Source organism: Sebastes umbrosus, chromosome 6 (assembly GCF_015220745.1).
Source record: "Sebastes umbrosus isolate fSebUmb1 chromosome 6, fSebUmb1.pri, whole genome shotgun sequence".
Classification (NCBI taxonomy): Eukaryota; Metazoa; Chordata; class Actinopteri; order Perciformes; family Sebastidae; genus Sebastes; species Sebastes umbrosus.
Window position 1 is genome coordinate 26,079,349 of NC_051274.1, and position 15,885 is coordinate 26,095,233.

A 15,885-nucleotide genomic window follows, 5' to 3' on the forward strand; every position below is an offset into this window, starting at 1 on the left:
ACAACTTTTGAGACTGATTCTGACAGACATTTGGGAATAAAACAAACATATACTGATATATCAGCTAATACTTCATACCTAAGAACATGCAACTTTAACTTGCGGATTCCTTAAATTTGGTACCTGGTCCACAAAGGATTCCATACATTTTTGTTACCAACGTATACACTGGATGGAACATTTCACAGTTCAAAAACGAACCTGTCAGTGCTCTCTGGTGAATAAATGATGTAATTTGTTTCTAAATTACCTCAACACGTGTAATATTCACGCCTGACGTGACACTGACACGCTATCCTCTGGTGGACAGGGAGGTCTATCACATCTTTTAGTGTGATATCACGTTGCTTCTACATGAACACACACACATAAAAGTACTGTTTAAATGTTGTAAAGCAGAGTTTTCCGTGGCTCAATATGAGCCTAAAGTGGACCATGTTGGAGGTGGAGGAGCCACAACGGGGGAAAAGTGTTGTTTAACTTCATTATGTTTGTTGGAAGTGTGAAGTTCACCCAAACAGCAATAAAGCCTGGCGTAGGTGGTGAAAACAAACACTTATGTGGGTTGCCTTTGAGTCAGATATGCAGGGAAAACCCTTTTGAAGGCACCAGCAAACCTCTTTATCTTAGCCACAGAGAGGCTTTTTGGTATATCAGTGAGAGAATTTGTCATGGCACTACCTTTCTGTCCCCCACACAGACGTACACACAATAAATTGATGCATCGTGGTGTTAATTCAAATTAAGATATGCTAATGTGAACACAATGTACCATCTGTTTGTCCTCTCATCACACTAAGAGGGCCCCAGAGCAGCCCTCCATCCTCCTTATTCCATTTTTTCTTCTCTCCACTCCTTCCCCTTTCCTCCCAGTTGGTCGAGAGCAGAAGCTTAGATGAAGCCAATGAGCTTACTGCCTCCCTTCGTGCTTGTTTCCTCCTCCCTTTTTTGCCTCTCATCCTCTAAGACTTTCAAAAGCCCCGAGGCAACTTCCTTTCCTCTATCGTCTCTCCTTTTCCCATTTCCTGCCTCTTGACCCTGACTCCAGCTCTGGAAAATAGAGAAGCTTTGACTTCTCTGCCACTACAGCTCTATTGCTTTCTTCCCTAATTTCACTGCTCCTTTTTTCTGTTTCAGTTCAGACCGACTTGTCTCCAATTTATATTTCAGCTTTTGGGGTTTCTCCACTGATCTTATACCCTTTGGTCCAAGCTGTATTTCATAGGTTAAAACTGTGTTTAACCTAAACTTACTTTCTATTTCTGCTGAAAAGTGTTTTTATCCAAAATACCACCTTTTCAGAGCCATGGAGAAGCTTGTTTTTTCTTGCTTCTGGCTCCAACACTTTCTTGCTATCTTTTAATCAGCCCAGTGGTTGTATCTAATCTATTTATCTAATTATGTCATCTGGTGACGTTCATTTAAAAACAAGGCAATCATTATAATTAGAGTTATGAGAATTTACACTTCCCATCACTTTGCATTCCTATTAGGGCTTTCAATCGATTAAAATAGTTAATCACGATTAATTGCAAATTAATCATACATTTTTCATCCACTCAAAATGTACCTTAAAGAGAGATTTGTGAAATATTTAATACTCTTATCAACATGGGAGTGGACAAATATGCTTGCGTTATGCAAATGTATCTATATATTTATTATTGGAAATCAATTAACAACACAAAACAATGACAGATATTGTCCAGAAACCCTCACAGGTACTGCATTTAGCATAAAAAATATGCTCAAATCATAACATGGCAAACTGCAGCCCAACAGGCAACAACAGCTGTCAGTGTGTCAGTGTGCAGACTTGACTGCAAACTAACTGCATGTGATTATCCTAAAGTGGGCATGTCTGTAAAGGGGAGACTCGTGGGTACCCATAGAACCCATTTTCATTCACATATCTTGAGGTCAGAGGTCAAGGGACCCCTTTGAAAATGCTGATGCCTGTTTTTCCTCGTAAAGATTTAGCGTAAGTCTGGAGAGTTATTTAACCTCCTTCGCAACAAGCTAGTATGACATGGTTGGTACCAGTGGATTCCTTAGGTTTATATGATGCCTCCATCTTCACTCCAGCTTTAAAACTGAGCCTGCTACGACCTAAAAATTGCAATTTGCGTTAATGCGTTAAAGAAATTAGTAGCGTTAAAACAAATTTGCGTTAATGCGTTATTATCGCGTTAACTTTGACAGCCCTAATTCCTGTTTCCACCAAGACAGTCTTGTACTAGACAACCCCTTTTCAACTTTCCTTCATTTTCTTCTTCATGTATTCATGTTTCTAGTTCTATCCATTCATTATCCCACCCCATAGGGGGGAGTGTGTGTGTGTGTGTGTGTGTGTGTGTGTGTGTGTGTGTGTGTGTGTATGTTACTCAGCCAGTGGCAGAGAGCCCTGCTAGGCAGTAGAACACAGAGACATAGTGTTTGGCAGCCACCTACAGTATATATCCTGCCTGTCCCTGCTCACACTCTGCCAAATGCATCCCCCTACACACATCACACCATACACATATACAACAACATGCCCCTGGCAGTGGCACTTCTCTGCAATGAAGGCCCATTGTCAAAGCTGGCATTGCCATTGCAAAACTATGGACTCTGTTAGAACATGCTGTACAATTGCATATAAGTATGAGACATAATTGGAAGGGGACAAACACTAGCTCATGCAAGTCAATAGCATGGCGGTCCATATTAGCTTCTTTCAACAAGTTATTCACAATGATACAAACAACAACAAAACGCTTCAATTGAGAGTAGGGATGTCAGTTTTAACTGATGACGCATCGATTCTGAATTGAAACATTTACAATATTGTTTGCTTTCTCACCTGCTCTTTAATTCACTCTGAGAGTGACAATTGGTTAAAGGACCAGTGTGTAACAATTAGGGGGATCTATAGGCAGAAATTGAATTTAAAATTAATAAGTATGTTGTCTTTAGTGGATAATCACCTGAAAATAAGAATCGTTGTTTTGTTACCTTAGAATGAGCCGTTTATATCTACACAGGGAGCGGGTCCTCTTCACGGAGCCCAGAACGGACAAACAAAACTCTGTTAACTTTTCCTGCTTGGGGCGGAGTCAATATGGTTACTCGCTCCCGTCGCCACCGCCCTCTTACTCTTGCTTCACCACTCACTTCCCACGTGCACACACACACACTCTGAGCACTGGCTCTGCTTCAACTTGCTCTAGAGAGGGCCATTTACGTTTTTGCGTCGGCCACCGTAGCTCTCCAACACGCTTGGCACACGGGAGAGTCTTCAGTTGGTTGCAATCACCTCACCACACCGCTAGATACTGCCAGATCCTACACACTGGACCTTTAACATGAAGCTTTGGCACCCATGTTAACCAATCGATGTTAAATATTAAATTAACATATAGACAGACATGTGTACCCAGTAAAAAATGTTCCCGGTGGTTAATCGTTGACATCCCGAATTGAAAGGGATTATTTCTGTATGAGTTCATACATTGCTTTTTAGGAAAATCCTACTCATTGTGCCTTTAAAGTAATGAAATAAATAGTGTGCCGCTGTGCTGTATTGTCTTCAGCACTAACGCTAATGCAGTACCAGGGAAACCCATCATTATCCACAAGGCTGCACTGATGCAGATCTTTTGAAATCAAAGAGGCCGTGTTATTTTCTACTCTGTTTTGCTAATGTTAGTCTCTAGATGATGGTGTAAAAAGTATTCATAAAATACTTTCTTTCATCTTGCAGAGCCAGTTATTATATTAATTCATCCAAATTGTGCCAAAACACGACAAAAAACTGAGTTACCACAAGGCCACGAGGTGCACTCTCTCTTTCCATTCATCTGTCTTTATTCCTACTTTGAGAAGAACCCAGTGAACACATTTACCATGCTAGAATATATCTGTACCTTTTGCTGCATGTTGTGATGCAGCAAACAATTCTCAATGGATTGTGAAGACAAAGACCACATTTTGCACTGCGAACAGCGGACTGAATGCTGACCTACTCCAGAGGACGGAGTACACTTACTGTCCTTGGAACGGAAAATAAGCTCCATTTTGTAAATGATAGGACCGAGGTTTGTTTGCTCTTCTTATACTTTCTTAACAGGAAAGTTCATACAGTATGTACACAGTATACACAGTGCTAAAAAATGTAATTGGAAGCACTTTTAATGCCCTAAAGACACAGAAGGACAAACACTAGCTCATGCTAGTCAATAGCCTGGCGGTCAATATGAGCTTCTTTCAACAACTTTTTCACAATGATACAAAATCAACAAAATGCTTCAAAGTTGTTATGGCCCTGGATGTGACATTCAGCGAGAGGAAAAATACAGGACTCATGTTTCTCCTGCTGCCAAATCACAAAATGGAGCCTTGCAGTAGAGTGCTCTGTCTGGCTTCAAGCTGAGGCCATCTCAGACAAACTGTGTGCCGTTTAGATCATGTTTACACCAACATTTGCACTGCATAAAAATACACAGCCTCCTCATTCAATAAGACCACAGTGTGTGGGCACAACGCCGAACGCAGAGGGCAGCCCACCAAAAAAAAAAAAACTTCCTGGTTTGGATTTTGTGTTCTCTCAAGTAAACCACAGTATTTTCAGTCATGTCATGTTCACAGTAGGGATGCACTGATACGAATACCGGATCGGATATCGGTGACAATGACTATTCAATTCAATTCTATGTTTATATACTATATACATTATATACTGGAATTTGTATTCCTGGTTTAGTTTTGACCAATTTGTTGCTGCATTAAAAAGGTTTACACTTGAATTTTAACTCCTGTTAATTTTGAAGATGTTTTACCAAGTTGCTGGTGTACGATAAATAACAATACAGTAAATTTATAACTATGTATCCATTTGTTACATTTTGTTTTACAAAGTTAGGAAAGCAATGTTTAAGTCAAGCCTGATGTAGCCTTAAACATAAAAAAGAATGATCTCAGTCACTTCCACATAGTGAGGCATACAGCTTATTAATTAAACACAGGTATCCATACTCCGTTATCGGGACTGAAAAAGTCGGATCGGTGCATCCCTAGTTCACAGGGTGCCATTTGTCGTTTTTGATCGGTTGCCAACATTCAAGAAGGCAGGTCTTAGATAATATGAGCTGGGGTGGACGGGTGGGTAAAAAAACACCAGACTTTCGCCCAGGAGATCGCTGTTCATATCCTGTGTGAAGGTCAACTTTGATTTATTTGACACGTAACTTCCATACTTAAGTAATGCCACTTACCTAACCGTAGATATTTTAACCAAAAGCACGATCTTTTCCTAAACCTAACTAAGTATTGTTGCCTAAACCTAACTGAAGACAGCCGTTTTTGTTTTTTTTAAAAGACTGTATGCATGTAAAGAGCGGATATTGACACGTGTTGCTGGACATTCTTGGGAAAACACATGAAAAATGAGGAATAACTTCTTGTAAGATATCATGTGAACAGTTGTATGAGGATACGTTACCCTCCTCCCTGATGTATGTTGATTTAGTTTCTGTCTGCATCTATTCGTTAACCTAAATTGAACTGAAACTAACTGAGCTCAGCACGCCATTGTTGACATGAGAAGAGAGACGAGCAAGACGGCCCAGCCACACAGTCGGGTGAGCGACATGTCTACGCCCGAAGCCATCAGCTTGTTTTAGGACTATAAGGAAGCACACTCCGTTGTAATGATGATGGTGGGTGATGCTTGCTATGACATTAAAATGGTAGACGTGTGGAAATACAGATATTTGCAGTTTCAATTCATTCACTTATATTCAGTTCAACTTCTAACCCCAACTTCATTTGCAACACGTCAAGAAGTAATGAATATATTTTTCTTATCCGGAGCAACAGTGTTTTCAAAAACAAATTGGGGGAAACTGAATAATGTGGAATTTGTAATGAATGAAGAATGAAAACAATGTCAGCCTCCAGGGCATGTTTTCTCATTATAATTCTTTACCACAATCAGACATGAATGACCACCGTAAGGAAATGTACTTATTTCACTCCAGCACAGATCAGTTTTAGATATTTGATTCTGTCTACAAATTCACACTCAAGATGCTTCACATCAAGCAGTAGATACAAGTACTGTGTGTTCCTGTCACAGTGGATGAGACTGAAAGTGATATAAAGAAATGAAAAAAGGGATCTGACTTTAAAAAAAGCAGCAAGAGTGGCAGCAGTATGGCCCTTAGAACAAAAAAGCAACGTTCCACTAAACAACAGGCATGTGGTTAATAATTCAGCAAGTATAAGAGTCCGTGTTTGAGAGAAGGTTTTCTAATATTCATGTGACATGATAGCCAAGACAGGAACTCTGGCTCTCACTGGGCGCAGTGTTATTCATACTGTGAGGCACTACAGTGTTTTGTAATTCATAGCCTTGGTTTTTAGGCCAAGCGAGGACATATCTAGACCAACCCTGAGCTTCAGTAGCAAACTCAATAATTCAAATGCTTGTTCTCAAATGCTAACCGGATACAAGTCTGATATTCAAAGATAATCCAATCAATAGTTCACAAAACAACTCACACCCAAAGCCAGATGAATAACCAAACTGTCAACCTCCAGCAGGGAGATCCACAGTTATATTGATTCATTCAATCATAAGTCGATTGAAATAATCTATTAAAATATTTAAGTGTGAATAATCGCAAATTAATCGCACATTTTTGTATCTGTTCAAAATGTCCCTTAAAGGGAGATTTGTCAAGTATTTAATACTCTTGTCAACATGGGAGTGGACAATTATGCTGCTTTATGTAAATGTATGTATATATTCATCATTGGAAATCAATTACCAACACAAAACAATGACAAATATTGTCCAGAAACCCTCACAGGTACTGTATTTAGCAAAAAAAATATGCTCAAACCATAACACGGAAAACTCAAACCCATCAGGCAACAACAGCTGTCAGTGTGTCAGTGTGCTGACTTGACTATGACTTGCCCCAAACTGCATGTGATTATCATAAAGTGGGCGTGTCTGTAAAGGGGAGACGCTTGGGTACCCATAGAACACTTTTCATTCACATATCTTGAGGTCAGAGGTCAGGGGACCCCTTTGAAAGTGTCCATGACAGTTTTTCCTCGACAAAATTTTGTGTGCATTTTGAGCGTTATTTAACCTCCTTCACAACAAGCTAGTATGACATGGTATGGTTGGTACCAATGGATTCTTTAGGTTTTTCTAGTTTCATATAATGTCAATATCTTCACTCTAGATTTTAAACAAGCCTGTTATAACCTCCGAAAGACCAAATAGCATTAATGCGTTAAAGAAATTAGTGGCATTAAAACGAATTTGCATTAACGTGTTATTATTGCGTTAACTTTGACGTAAGTACTAGCTTTCTTCATTACCTATTCATCGTATATGTAATTGTTAGCAATCATGCAGACTGCTAGGATCTTTAAAATCACTCTGAGAGCTTTGGACACAACTTGCACATATGCTCTTAAAGAAAAATATAGCTAAAAAGTAAACTACAAAAATAACTGCAACTGGCCTGAGAAGAAAATATGATGGTCAATAATACATTGACCCTGGCTGCCTGGGAAATGGGAATACTTTCATTTCAAGACAAACGCAAGGGGGCAAGGTGTTGTCTGCTTCAAATGTGTGGCGTTTCTCTCTTTTAGACTTCTCTGTTTGACTGACCTTACACGCAGTTGACCCGTCCTCCAGTGATGGTCCCTGGCAGAGTATTCAGATTCCATCTTTGTGTCATTTCATACTTTTCATTGCCCATTATAATTGTATTGTTTTCCCACAGCACCTAATGCACTGGTATCTCTTTTAGAGTTTTCACACCAAATATTTATTTTGTTTTTCCTCATAAGGGTTTGTGCTGGGAGTTTTTCCAAGTCAGCGAGGTTCTGGGATGGCGGTGCCAGCTGAGCTGGGTTAGATAAGTTAAAAGTTTTGCTATTCAATCTACTTTATTTCCCTATATTTTATTATAGCATAAGCCACCACTCTGATACTTTAGCATTTTACTTTATGAGTAGTTGTTACATCTATGCAGAATATGGATTACAGTCTCCAAAGGTTACGCCTGACGTAATCCCTTCAGACGATATGAAATGTTAGTGAATCATTGGTATGATATTACATTTTGGAACAGCTCAGCTTGCTATAACAAGACAAAGAACAGAACTGAGGGGTGGCACTGCACCCTTTATTGTCGACAGGGTCGTTGTGTGTAGCTAAAGATGTCGTTGTCTTTAAATAAATACCACTAAATCCCACATGTACTGTGGCCCTTACATTATTCCTGCTGCATTACTTAATACCTAAAGTGAATAAGCCAAATACAGTAATTACTAAAAGCTGTAGTATATTTAAAAAGGTCCTTACAGTCAACAGTGTCCTTCAGGAGGGGAAGGAGGAGGTTTCTTGGTGATCCATGGTGTAGATTCAGCCTAGAAAATAAATTAAAACCAACCTGAATGAATGGAGCTGCTATAGTTGCCAATGTACACACAAAAACGTGTGTCTCAAGTTGTGCTAGCTACATTTAATTCTAGTGTCAACAACTGGCATCTCTCAACCAGGGCTGCAACTAACGATTATTTTCATTGTCGATTAATCTGTTGATCATTTTCTCGATTAGTCGTTTAGTTGTTTGGTGTATAAAATGTCAGAAAATGGTGAAAAATGTCGAACAGTGTTTCTTAAAGCCCATGATGACGTCCTCAAATGTCTTGTTTTGTCCACAACTCAAAGATATTCAGTTTACTGTCATAGAGGAGTTAAGAAACCAGAAAATATTCACATTTAAGAAGCTGGAATCAGAGAATTCTAACTTTTTTTTCATAAAAAATTAAACTAATTATTTGATTATCAAAATAGTTGCCGATTAATTTAATAGTTAACAAACTAATCGATTAATCGTTGCAGCTCTACTCTCAACCAGACCAGCTCCCTGACCACCCCCTCTAAATCCTGACTAATGACAACAGAACAAACCCCAAACTGCTTATGCAAAGTAGTACTTTAGTTCTGCAAGCATGCAGAAAAAGTGAAATTACTACAGCTGCTACATACCGTATTATTGCTAGGGCTTAATAGGTATAAGTATATTTAACAATCTCAGAGTCCCTGGATGATATTCAAGCAGCAACCCCCTCACCACAACCATACCTGTCCTTCATCTCCTCATGATAAACCGAATTAATACCCGGCTGGTGTAATTAAGAGTGGGCTAATCACCTTCTGTCCCCATCAGCAGCCTGAGCCTCTGGCCTGTTGGTAAAAAGCTCCAGGACAGTGAAGCCTCGCCCCAGGGCCTGCTGGGAGCCGTCTGGCCTGGGTGACAGCGACACCAGCTCCAGGACCACCACCGTGCTGGGCAACCGCAGAGACGTATGGAAATACAGGACCTAAAGGAACCACATGGAGTGAAGAAAGATGTCATCAATGGATTTTTATCTAAAGCCAACGTCTGTGATCTAAAGCGTGATGTAATGTTAATATAAATGAGACCAAAGAAACATTGAATTATGCATCAAGTTACACAGTTCGTCTTTAAATAATATCATTAGACCATAAAACACTGATATTTAGCTCTGTTAACACACTTTTAAATAGAGTCCCTTCTGATAAAGGGGACATATCATGAAGAACTCTATTTTTCAGTGCTTGTGTTCATACATTTGGGTATCTGGAATGCCTACCAACCCACAAACTGTGAAATAACTCAGTTTTTATGTGGGCTGCTGAGATCAGAAAACATGTGATTCAACAAGGCATTCAGATTTGGCTCCCCTGTCTATGTCACATGCAGGCTCATTAGAATATATCGCCCACAGCTTGAGAACTACCTTTGCAAAGGTGCACCATATTTTTCTCACAAGACAATCAGAGCAAACTGGGCTTTTTCGGGAGGGAGGCTTAAAGAGACAGGCGTTAAAACGGAGCGTTTCAGATAGAGGGTGTATGTACTGGTTCATTCAGTATGAGAAAATAATGTGTGTTTTTTTTTTACATTAAAGCATGTAAACATGTTCTAATAGAAACACAAAATACAAGATTGAACCTGGAAGTGAGCATGATATGTCCTCTTTAAGAGTTTGATTGACAGTCACATCAGGCCAAATGAACCGCACTAAACAGGGTAACGTACAAGGGTTCGTTTTAAAACAGGTTAGGTGTGAAAGCACCCTAAAAGATCATGTTATTCCAAAGCTTTTTGTAAAATGTAATATACCATACTACAGTATATAAACTGCATGTTGAGAATCCCTACAGGGAAATGACATATAAACTAGTACAGATGGTGCACAGTCCCATGAGAGAGTCTCAGCTTTCAGCATCAACTCTTGCTGACATTGAAGTTGCTGCAGTCCGGGGGACAGTCGTCATACATAAGAACATCATACACATATAGTATTGGGACCTTGACACAGGGGACGCTGAGAATGAACAGCTGGAAGTATCACAAAGGCTGCTCTTAATTCATCAGGTTTGTCTGATTTTTCTACAAAAAAAAAACAAAAAAAAACATGCGCCACTGGAATAACTTGAAAAATGATACCACAGTATCACAAACCTATTTCATGGTATATACTGTATGTATTCCAGATGACTGGTATCCTGAATGAACTGAATTTGGCTCCTGGTGGCCACATCATATGAAGTAACAACTCTTAAAATAGACACATTTCTTCAATCGTCATGAAAATACCACAGCTCAAATGAAAATGACATCAGCAGAATGGATACGTCCCTCACTATTGATCGGGTAGGGGGAAACAAAATACCCCCTCCCAACAAGACATGGGCTAAAATTAACATGTCAGGCTGAAAGAATGAAGTGCAGAGCTGCTAAAGAGCTATTCAATTAATCATCAACTATTTAGATAATCGATTAATCGGTCTGGGTAATTTTTTAAGGAAAAAAAAGTCAAAATTCTCTGATTATTGCTTCTTAAATGTGAACATTTTCTGGTTTCTTTACTCCTCTATGACAGCATACTGAATATCTTTGAGTTGTGGACAAAACAAGACATTTGAGGACGTCATCTTGTGCTTTGGGGAATGCTGATCCAACATTTTTCCCCATTTTCTGACATTTTACAGACCAAACAACTAGTCGATTAATCAAGAAAATAATCAACAGATTAATTGACAATGAAAATAATCATTAGTTGCAGCCCTAATGAACTGAAACGAAACAGCAGTTCAGTCTGATTATCAGGCAAAAAGATTGTTCGCCCCGATGCAATCATGAAACGTACACCTTGTTTGGTCTTCTTTTCATCCACAACAATTGCTGTGCTGCTTTTCATCCTCTGCGGTCATGCCACGCACATTGGTGTCAATCTCCATATAGCAGGTCTCTAAAGGATGGAGCCAAACATCCAGCGTTGACAAGAATACCTGATTGGTGAGTGTGTGATATCAAAAAGCACACATTCAAGAGGCGGTTTTGTCCCCCCCAGTGAGGAGACTCTTTAGGATTATGCGGGGGGTTTGACCTCCCTATTTTTACACAATATCAGAGGAAGACAGTCAAGCCTTTTGGGAGCCTGTTTGTAGTCCGTGCCAGGTAGGTGCAATTGTTTACAGACTCTGATCTGACATTCAAATTGGAAATAATAGCCTACCTACAGCACAGCCACACTGATTTACATGCACAAAGGCCTGAATATGATAAAGAGACCCACAAATTCTATGTGATCCATTGGTCCCCGAGCACAACAAAGCCTGGTATTTTTCAAAGCCATAAAAGAAGAACATGACAGTGTCAACAGAAGAAAATGGCATAAGTTGACATGAGCTACCTTGAAATAGAGAGCCAATTTCTCCCAGCCCACTGTGGCAGAGACTGTTCATCTTCAACCCCAGCTAACAGCCACAACGGAGCAGTAGATTCAAATGTCCTTCCTGTTGGCCACATCGGTCTTTATCTATGTGCATGGTAAGTTTAAATTACTAGGTTTCCAAATACGAATGGAAAACGTGGGAGGCAAAGATACTCGTCTAGCCATGGTTTGATTTAGTTAAATGTCTGTTAGCTTGTTTTCATATATTCACCGGACTTTGCCTTGCCGACAAGGATTTGGGGATTTACAAATTAGATCATAAACTGATGTGTCTGCTAAGATGAAAGTCTCCCGCTGGAGGTGATTCAACATTAATAAATGTTTGTGAAGGCTTTATCAACACGGGCAATTAAGACAGAATGGGATAAGTAACAACTAGGGCTGTCAAACTTAATGCGATAAAAATGCTAATTTGTTTTAATGCCAATAATTTCTTTAATGCATTAAAGCAACTTGCGATTTTTAGGTTGTAACGGGCTCAGTTTTAAAGCCAGAGTAAAGATACTGGCATCATATGAAACTAAAAAATCTAAGGAATCCATCGGTACCAACCATGTCATAGCTTGTTTTGCGAAGGAAGCTAAATAATACTCCAAACACGCTAACATTTTTGGGAGGGAAAAACTTTCACGGCCATTTTCAAAGGAGTCTCTTGACATCTGACCTTAAGATATATGAATGAAAATAGGTTCTATGGGTACCCACGAGTCTCCCCTTTACAGACATGCCCACTTTTTGATAATCACATCTGACAACTGGCTAATTTCTCAGTAACATTTTCTGGCACTAAGCATTTCTTCTGTGTGTTTGCTGAGCTTTGAATTCTGACAGATATTCCAGCAGCAGCAAACACTGGCTGAGCTGGGAAAGTAAAAATATCCCCCATCCCAAGATGCATGTCATTCAGTATTCATGGACTGAAAACTTTACTTTCACTCACTTTATTTATCTATTTATTTCCCTCAGACCGTAACTCCCAAATCAAAGCCTTATCTGTGACTGAACTTCTCTTGAACCTATCTCAAGCTGTATGAACAAGACATTCTCTATCATGTTCACCCAAGGTCCCTCCCCCTGTGATAATGTGGAATTTGCATTGTGGTCAAAGACGTAGTCCCCAGTCTCAGAGCGATCCAAACGTGGACATTGTTCATGAAGGATTTCCAATTCAAAGGTAGAATTTCTTTTTCATCTGCCTCGCTGCCTTGATATACCTCCAAAATGATTCTGTTCCAATCTTGGGGAAAAAAAATAAATAAATAAACATTGTCCCCACGGAGCACATATCTCCTTTTTTCAATTTGCAATAATTCTGATTTTCAAAGGATGTAGTCAATGCTCAAGAAAACAACCATGACTGGTTATGAATATTTTGAGAAAGACAAGCTGAACTGAGGATAAAATAGTGTCAAGTGTTTTGAATAAATATTTTAAGCTAATTCATGATACATGAGCTGATTTGTACAGCTTTTCCGTGGTAGTACAGCATGCTTTAGCTGCACCTTGTTCAGCCTCACAGGGCCTTTATCATATCTTTCTCCAACACAAACTCACAGGGGCCGAAGCGTGATGGTGATATGTCTTCTACAAACTGTATTGGGAGGTAGTACTGCAAATAATAAATTAATGACACTGTAATTACGGCTGTCACGTTAACGGCACTAGTTCCTTTAACACGTTAATGCAACTTGCGATTTGTAGGTTGTAGCAGGCTCAGTTTTATAGCTAGAGTGAAGATACTGGTATCATATGAAACTAGAAAACCTACGGAATCCATTGGTACTACTACCAACATATCATACAAGATGTCATGAAGGAGGTTAAATAAGGCTCCAAATTTAAGCTAAATTTTGGAGAGGAAAAGCTGGCATGGTCGTTTTCAAAAGGGGTCCCTTGACCTCTGACCTCAAGATATGTGAATGAAAATGGGTTCTATGGGTACTACGAGTCTCCCCTTTACAGACATGCCCACTTTATGATAATCACATGCAGTTTGGGGCAAGTCATAGTCAATTCAGCACACTTACACACTGACAGCTGTTGTCGACTGTTGGGCTTGAGTTTGCCATGTTATGATTTGAGCATATTTCTTTATACTAAATGCAGTACCTGTGAGGGTTTCTGGACAATATTTGTCATTGTTTTGTGTTGTTAATTGATTTCCAATAATAAATATATACATACATTTGCATAAAGCAGCATATTTGCCCACTCCCAAGTTGATAAGAGTATTAAATACTTGACAAATATACCTTTAAGGTACATTTTGAACAGATAAAAAATGTGAAATTAATTAATGATCGATCGCGATTAACTATGGACAATCATGTGATTAATCACAATTAAATATTTGAATCGACTGACAACCCTAACTGTAATGTTTTGTACTAACAGGAAATGAAGCAAGGCGTGTGCTAACAGAAGTCATATGAGTTTTGTTTTGTTTTAGATATACTGTTAGGTACACCGTTACCTCCGCCCCCCAGCAATGGAAATAAATTTGTTCTCACTTTCAAATACTCAACAATGACACTTGCCTGAGCAAAGCTCCGACTTTGTACCATTTCAAGACCAACATAATTGACTACACTTTTCCCCAGAACTTAACGTTAAGGCAATGTTATGAGATCTTGCTCCTTCCCGACGCCACGGGAGCACTGGGAGATGTCATTGAGAAAACAGCTTGCATCGACAGCAATGCCAGGCGCAGCATATGTCGGACCTAATGAGAGGTTATAGTGCGCAGCGACTGTCAACAAAGCAGTAATCGATTCTCGCAGGGGTAAATATCCACCCCCCACCCCCCACACAACTTGAGTAAAGAGGGGCGAACGGCAATGGGGTGACATTAAAACATCATCAGCACAGAGGCATGTAGCTTGAAGTCGCTGTCATACCGACAACCAGCCTGTCTGCAGCTTTCGGGGGGTTTTGCTGAGACCCCTTTGTGGGTGACAGAGAACTTAACTATGACAGGAAAGAGGCAAATGAAAATTTAACAGAGCTGCTGTGAGATGTAAAGCTACGGTAGAGAAGAGAGTGCGAGAGAGATAAAGGCAGACGATTGTGATGGTGGTTCTGCCTTGAATCATTTTAGATCTGTCTCATAGTAAACTGAATTTACTTGATATGGCAGCAGGTACAAATATATCCTGGTAAAACCTTTATGAAACTGCAATTGAGACAAAAGTCATGTTTTTTGGTGTGAATTCATGAAAGTTAATTGTAACATTTCGGTTGCTTAAAAATGTCTTATTCAGCGTTCGGTTGTACTTAGCTCCACCCTCTCGTGTTACTTCTGGTTGCAAAAAACCAAGATAGCAATAGCCAAAATGCCAAAACTCAAGGACTCAAAGCGTCAGTCCACAAACCACTGGGTGACGTCACGGTGACTACGTCCACTTCTTATATACAGTCTATGAATTTATTGCACAACATTAATAGACAGAGAAAAAGTACACACTAAACCGTAAAGCCGACTTATCGTCTACTGAAAGGTGATAACAAAAATGGTATTGCATCATTAATCCGTAATCAGTGATTTGTAATGTTTATACACTGTAAAACTTGCTTTTGGAAAATGTGAATAAAAACTTGTGTTATAGCTTCATAGAGTCCTATTAGTGGCTGTTGGTGCTAAACAAGCAATTATGGACGTCTTATAGTGCTATCAGACTGTAAAAGCGGAGGCTAATTCTTCCGGCCCCCTCGAGGTGGTCATTCAAATGCCTGACTTGTGGGCAACTGGGCAAGCACTGAAGGGGGAATCACAGGCATTGCACAAAACAAAGAGGCTGCAAATGAGCACAGGTTTTGCATAGAGGTCCAGAGCAACTGGAGTGTAATTGACAGGGCCCTGTTGTTTGACCCCTGGAGGCTTCCCAAAAGAAAAGCAAACAGGGCATTTCCATTTAGCCAACACGCTGGCTGGAAGGCTGGGAGCACTAGTGTCAGCTACCTGGGACTTAGATAACAGGCCATCTCCACATGTCTGCATGCCTGTATTAACTATTCACATGTTATGCATGAACCTGAATGCATGTG

The 15,885-nt window shown here is 39.7% G+C and overlaps 1 protein-coding gene across 1 annotated transcript in view; it reads right to left on the bottom strand.

Moving 5' to 3' along the window:
- Window positions 1–15,885, bottom strand: part of nphp4 (nephronophthisis 4) — a 178,362-nt gene that overhangs the window by 145,351 nt on the left and 17,126 nt on the right. The window contains exons 4-5 of the mRNA XM_037773417.1: window positions 9,227–9,396; window positions 8,372–8,436 (exon numbers count right to left, since the gene is read on the bottom strand). Of these exons, the coding sequence (XP_037629345.1) occupies window positions 8,372–8,436; window positions 9,227–9,396 (235 nt within the window). The remainder of the gene's footprint in view (window positions 1–8,371; window positions 8,437–9,226; window positions 9,397–15,885) is intronic.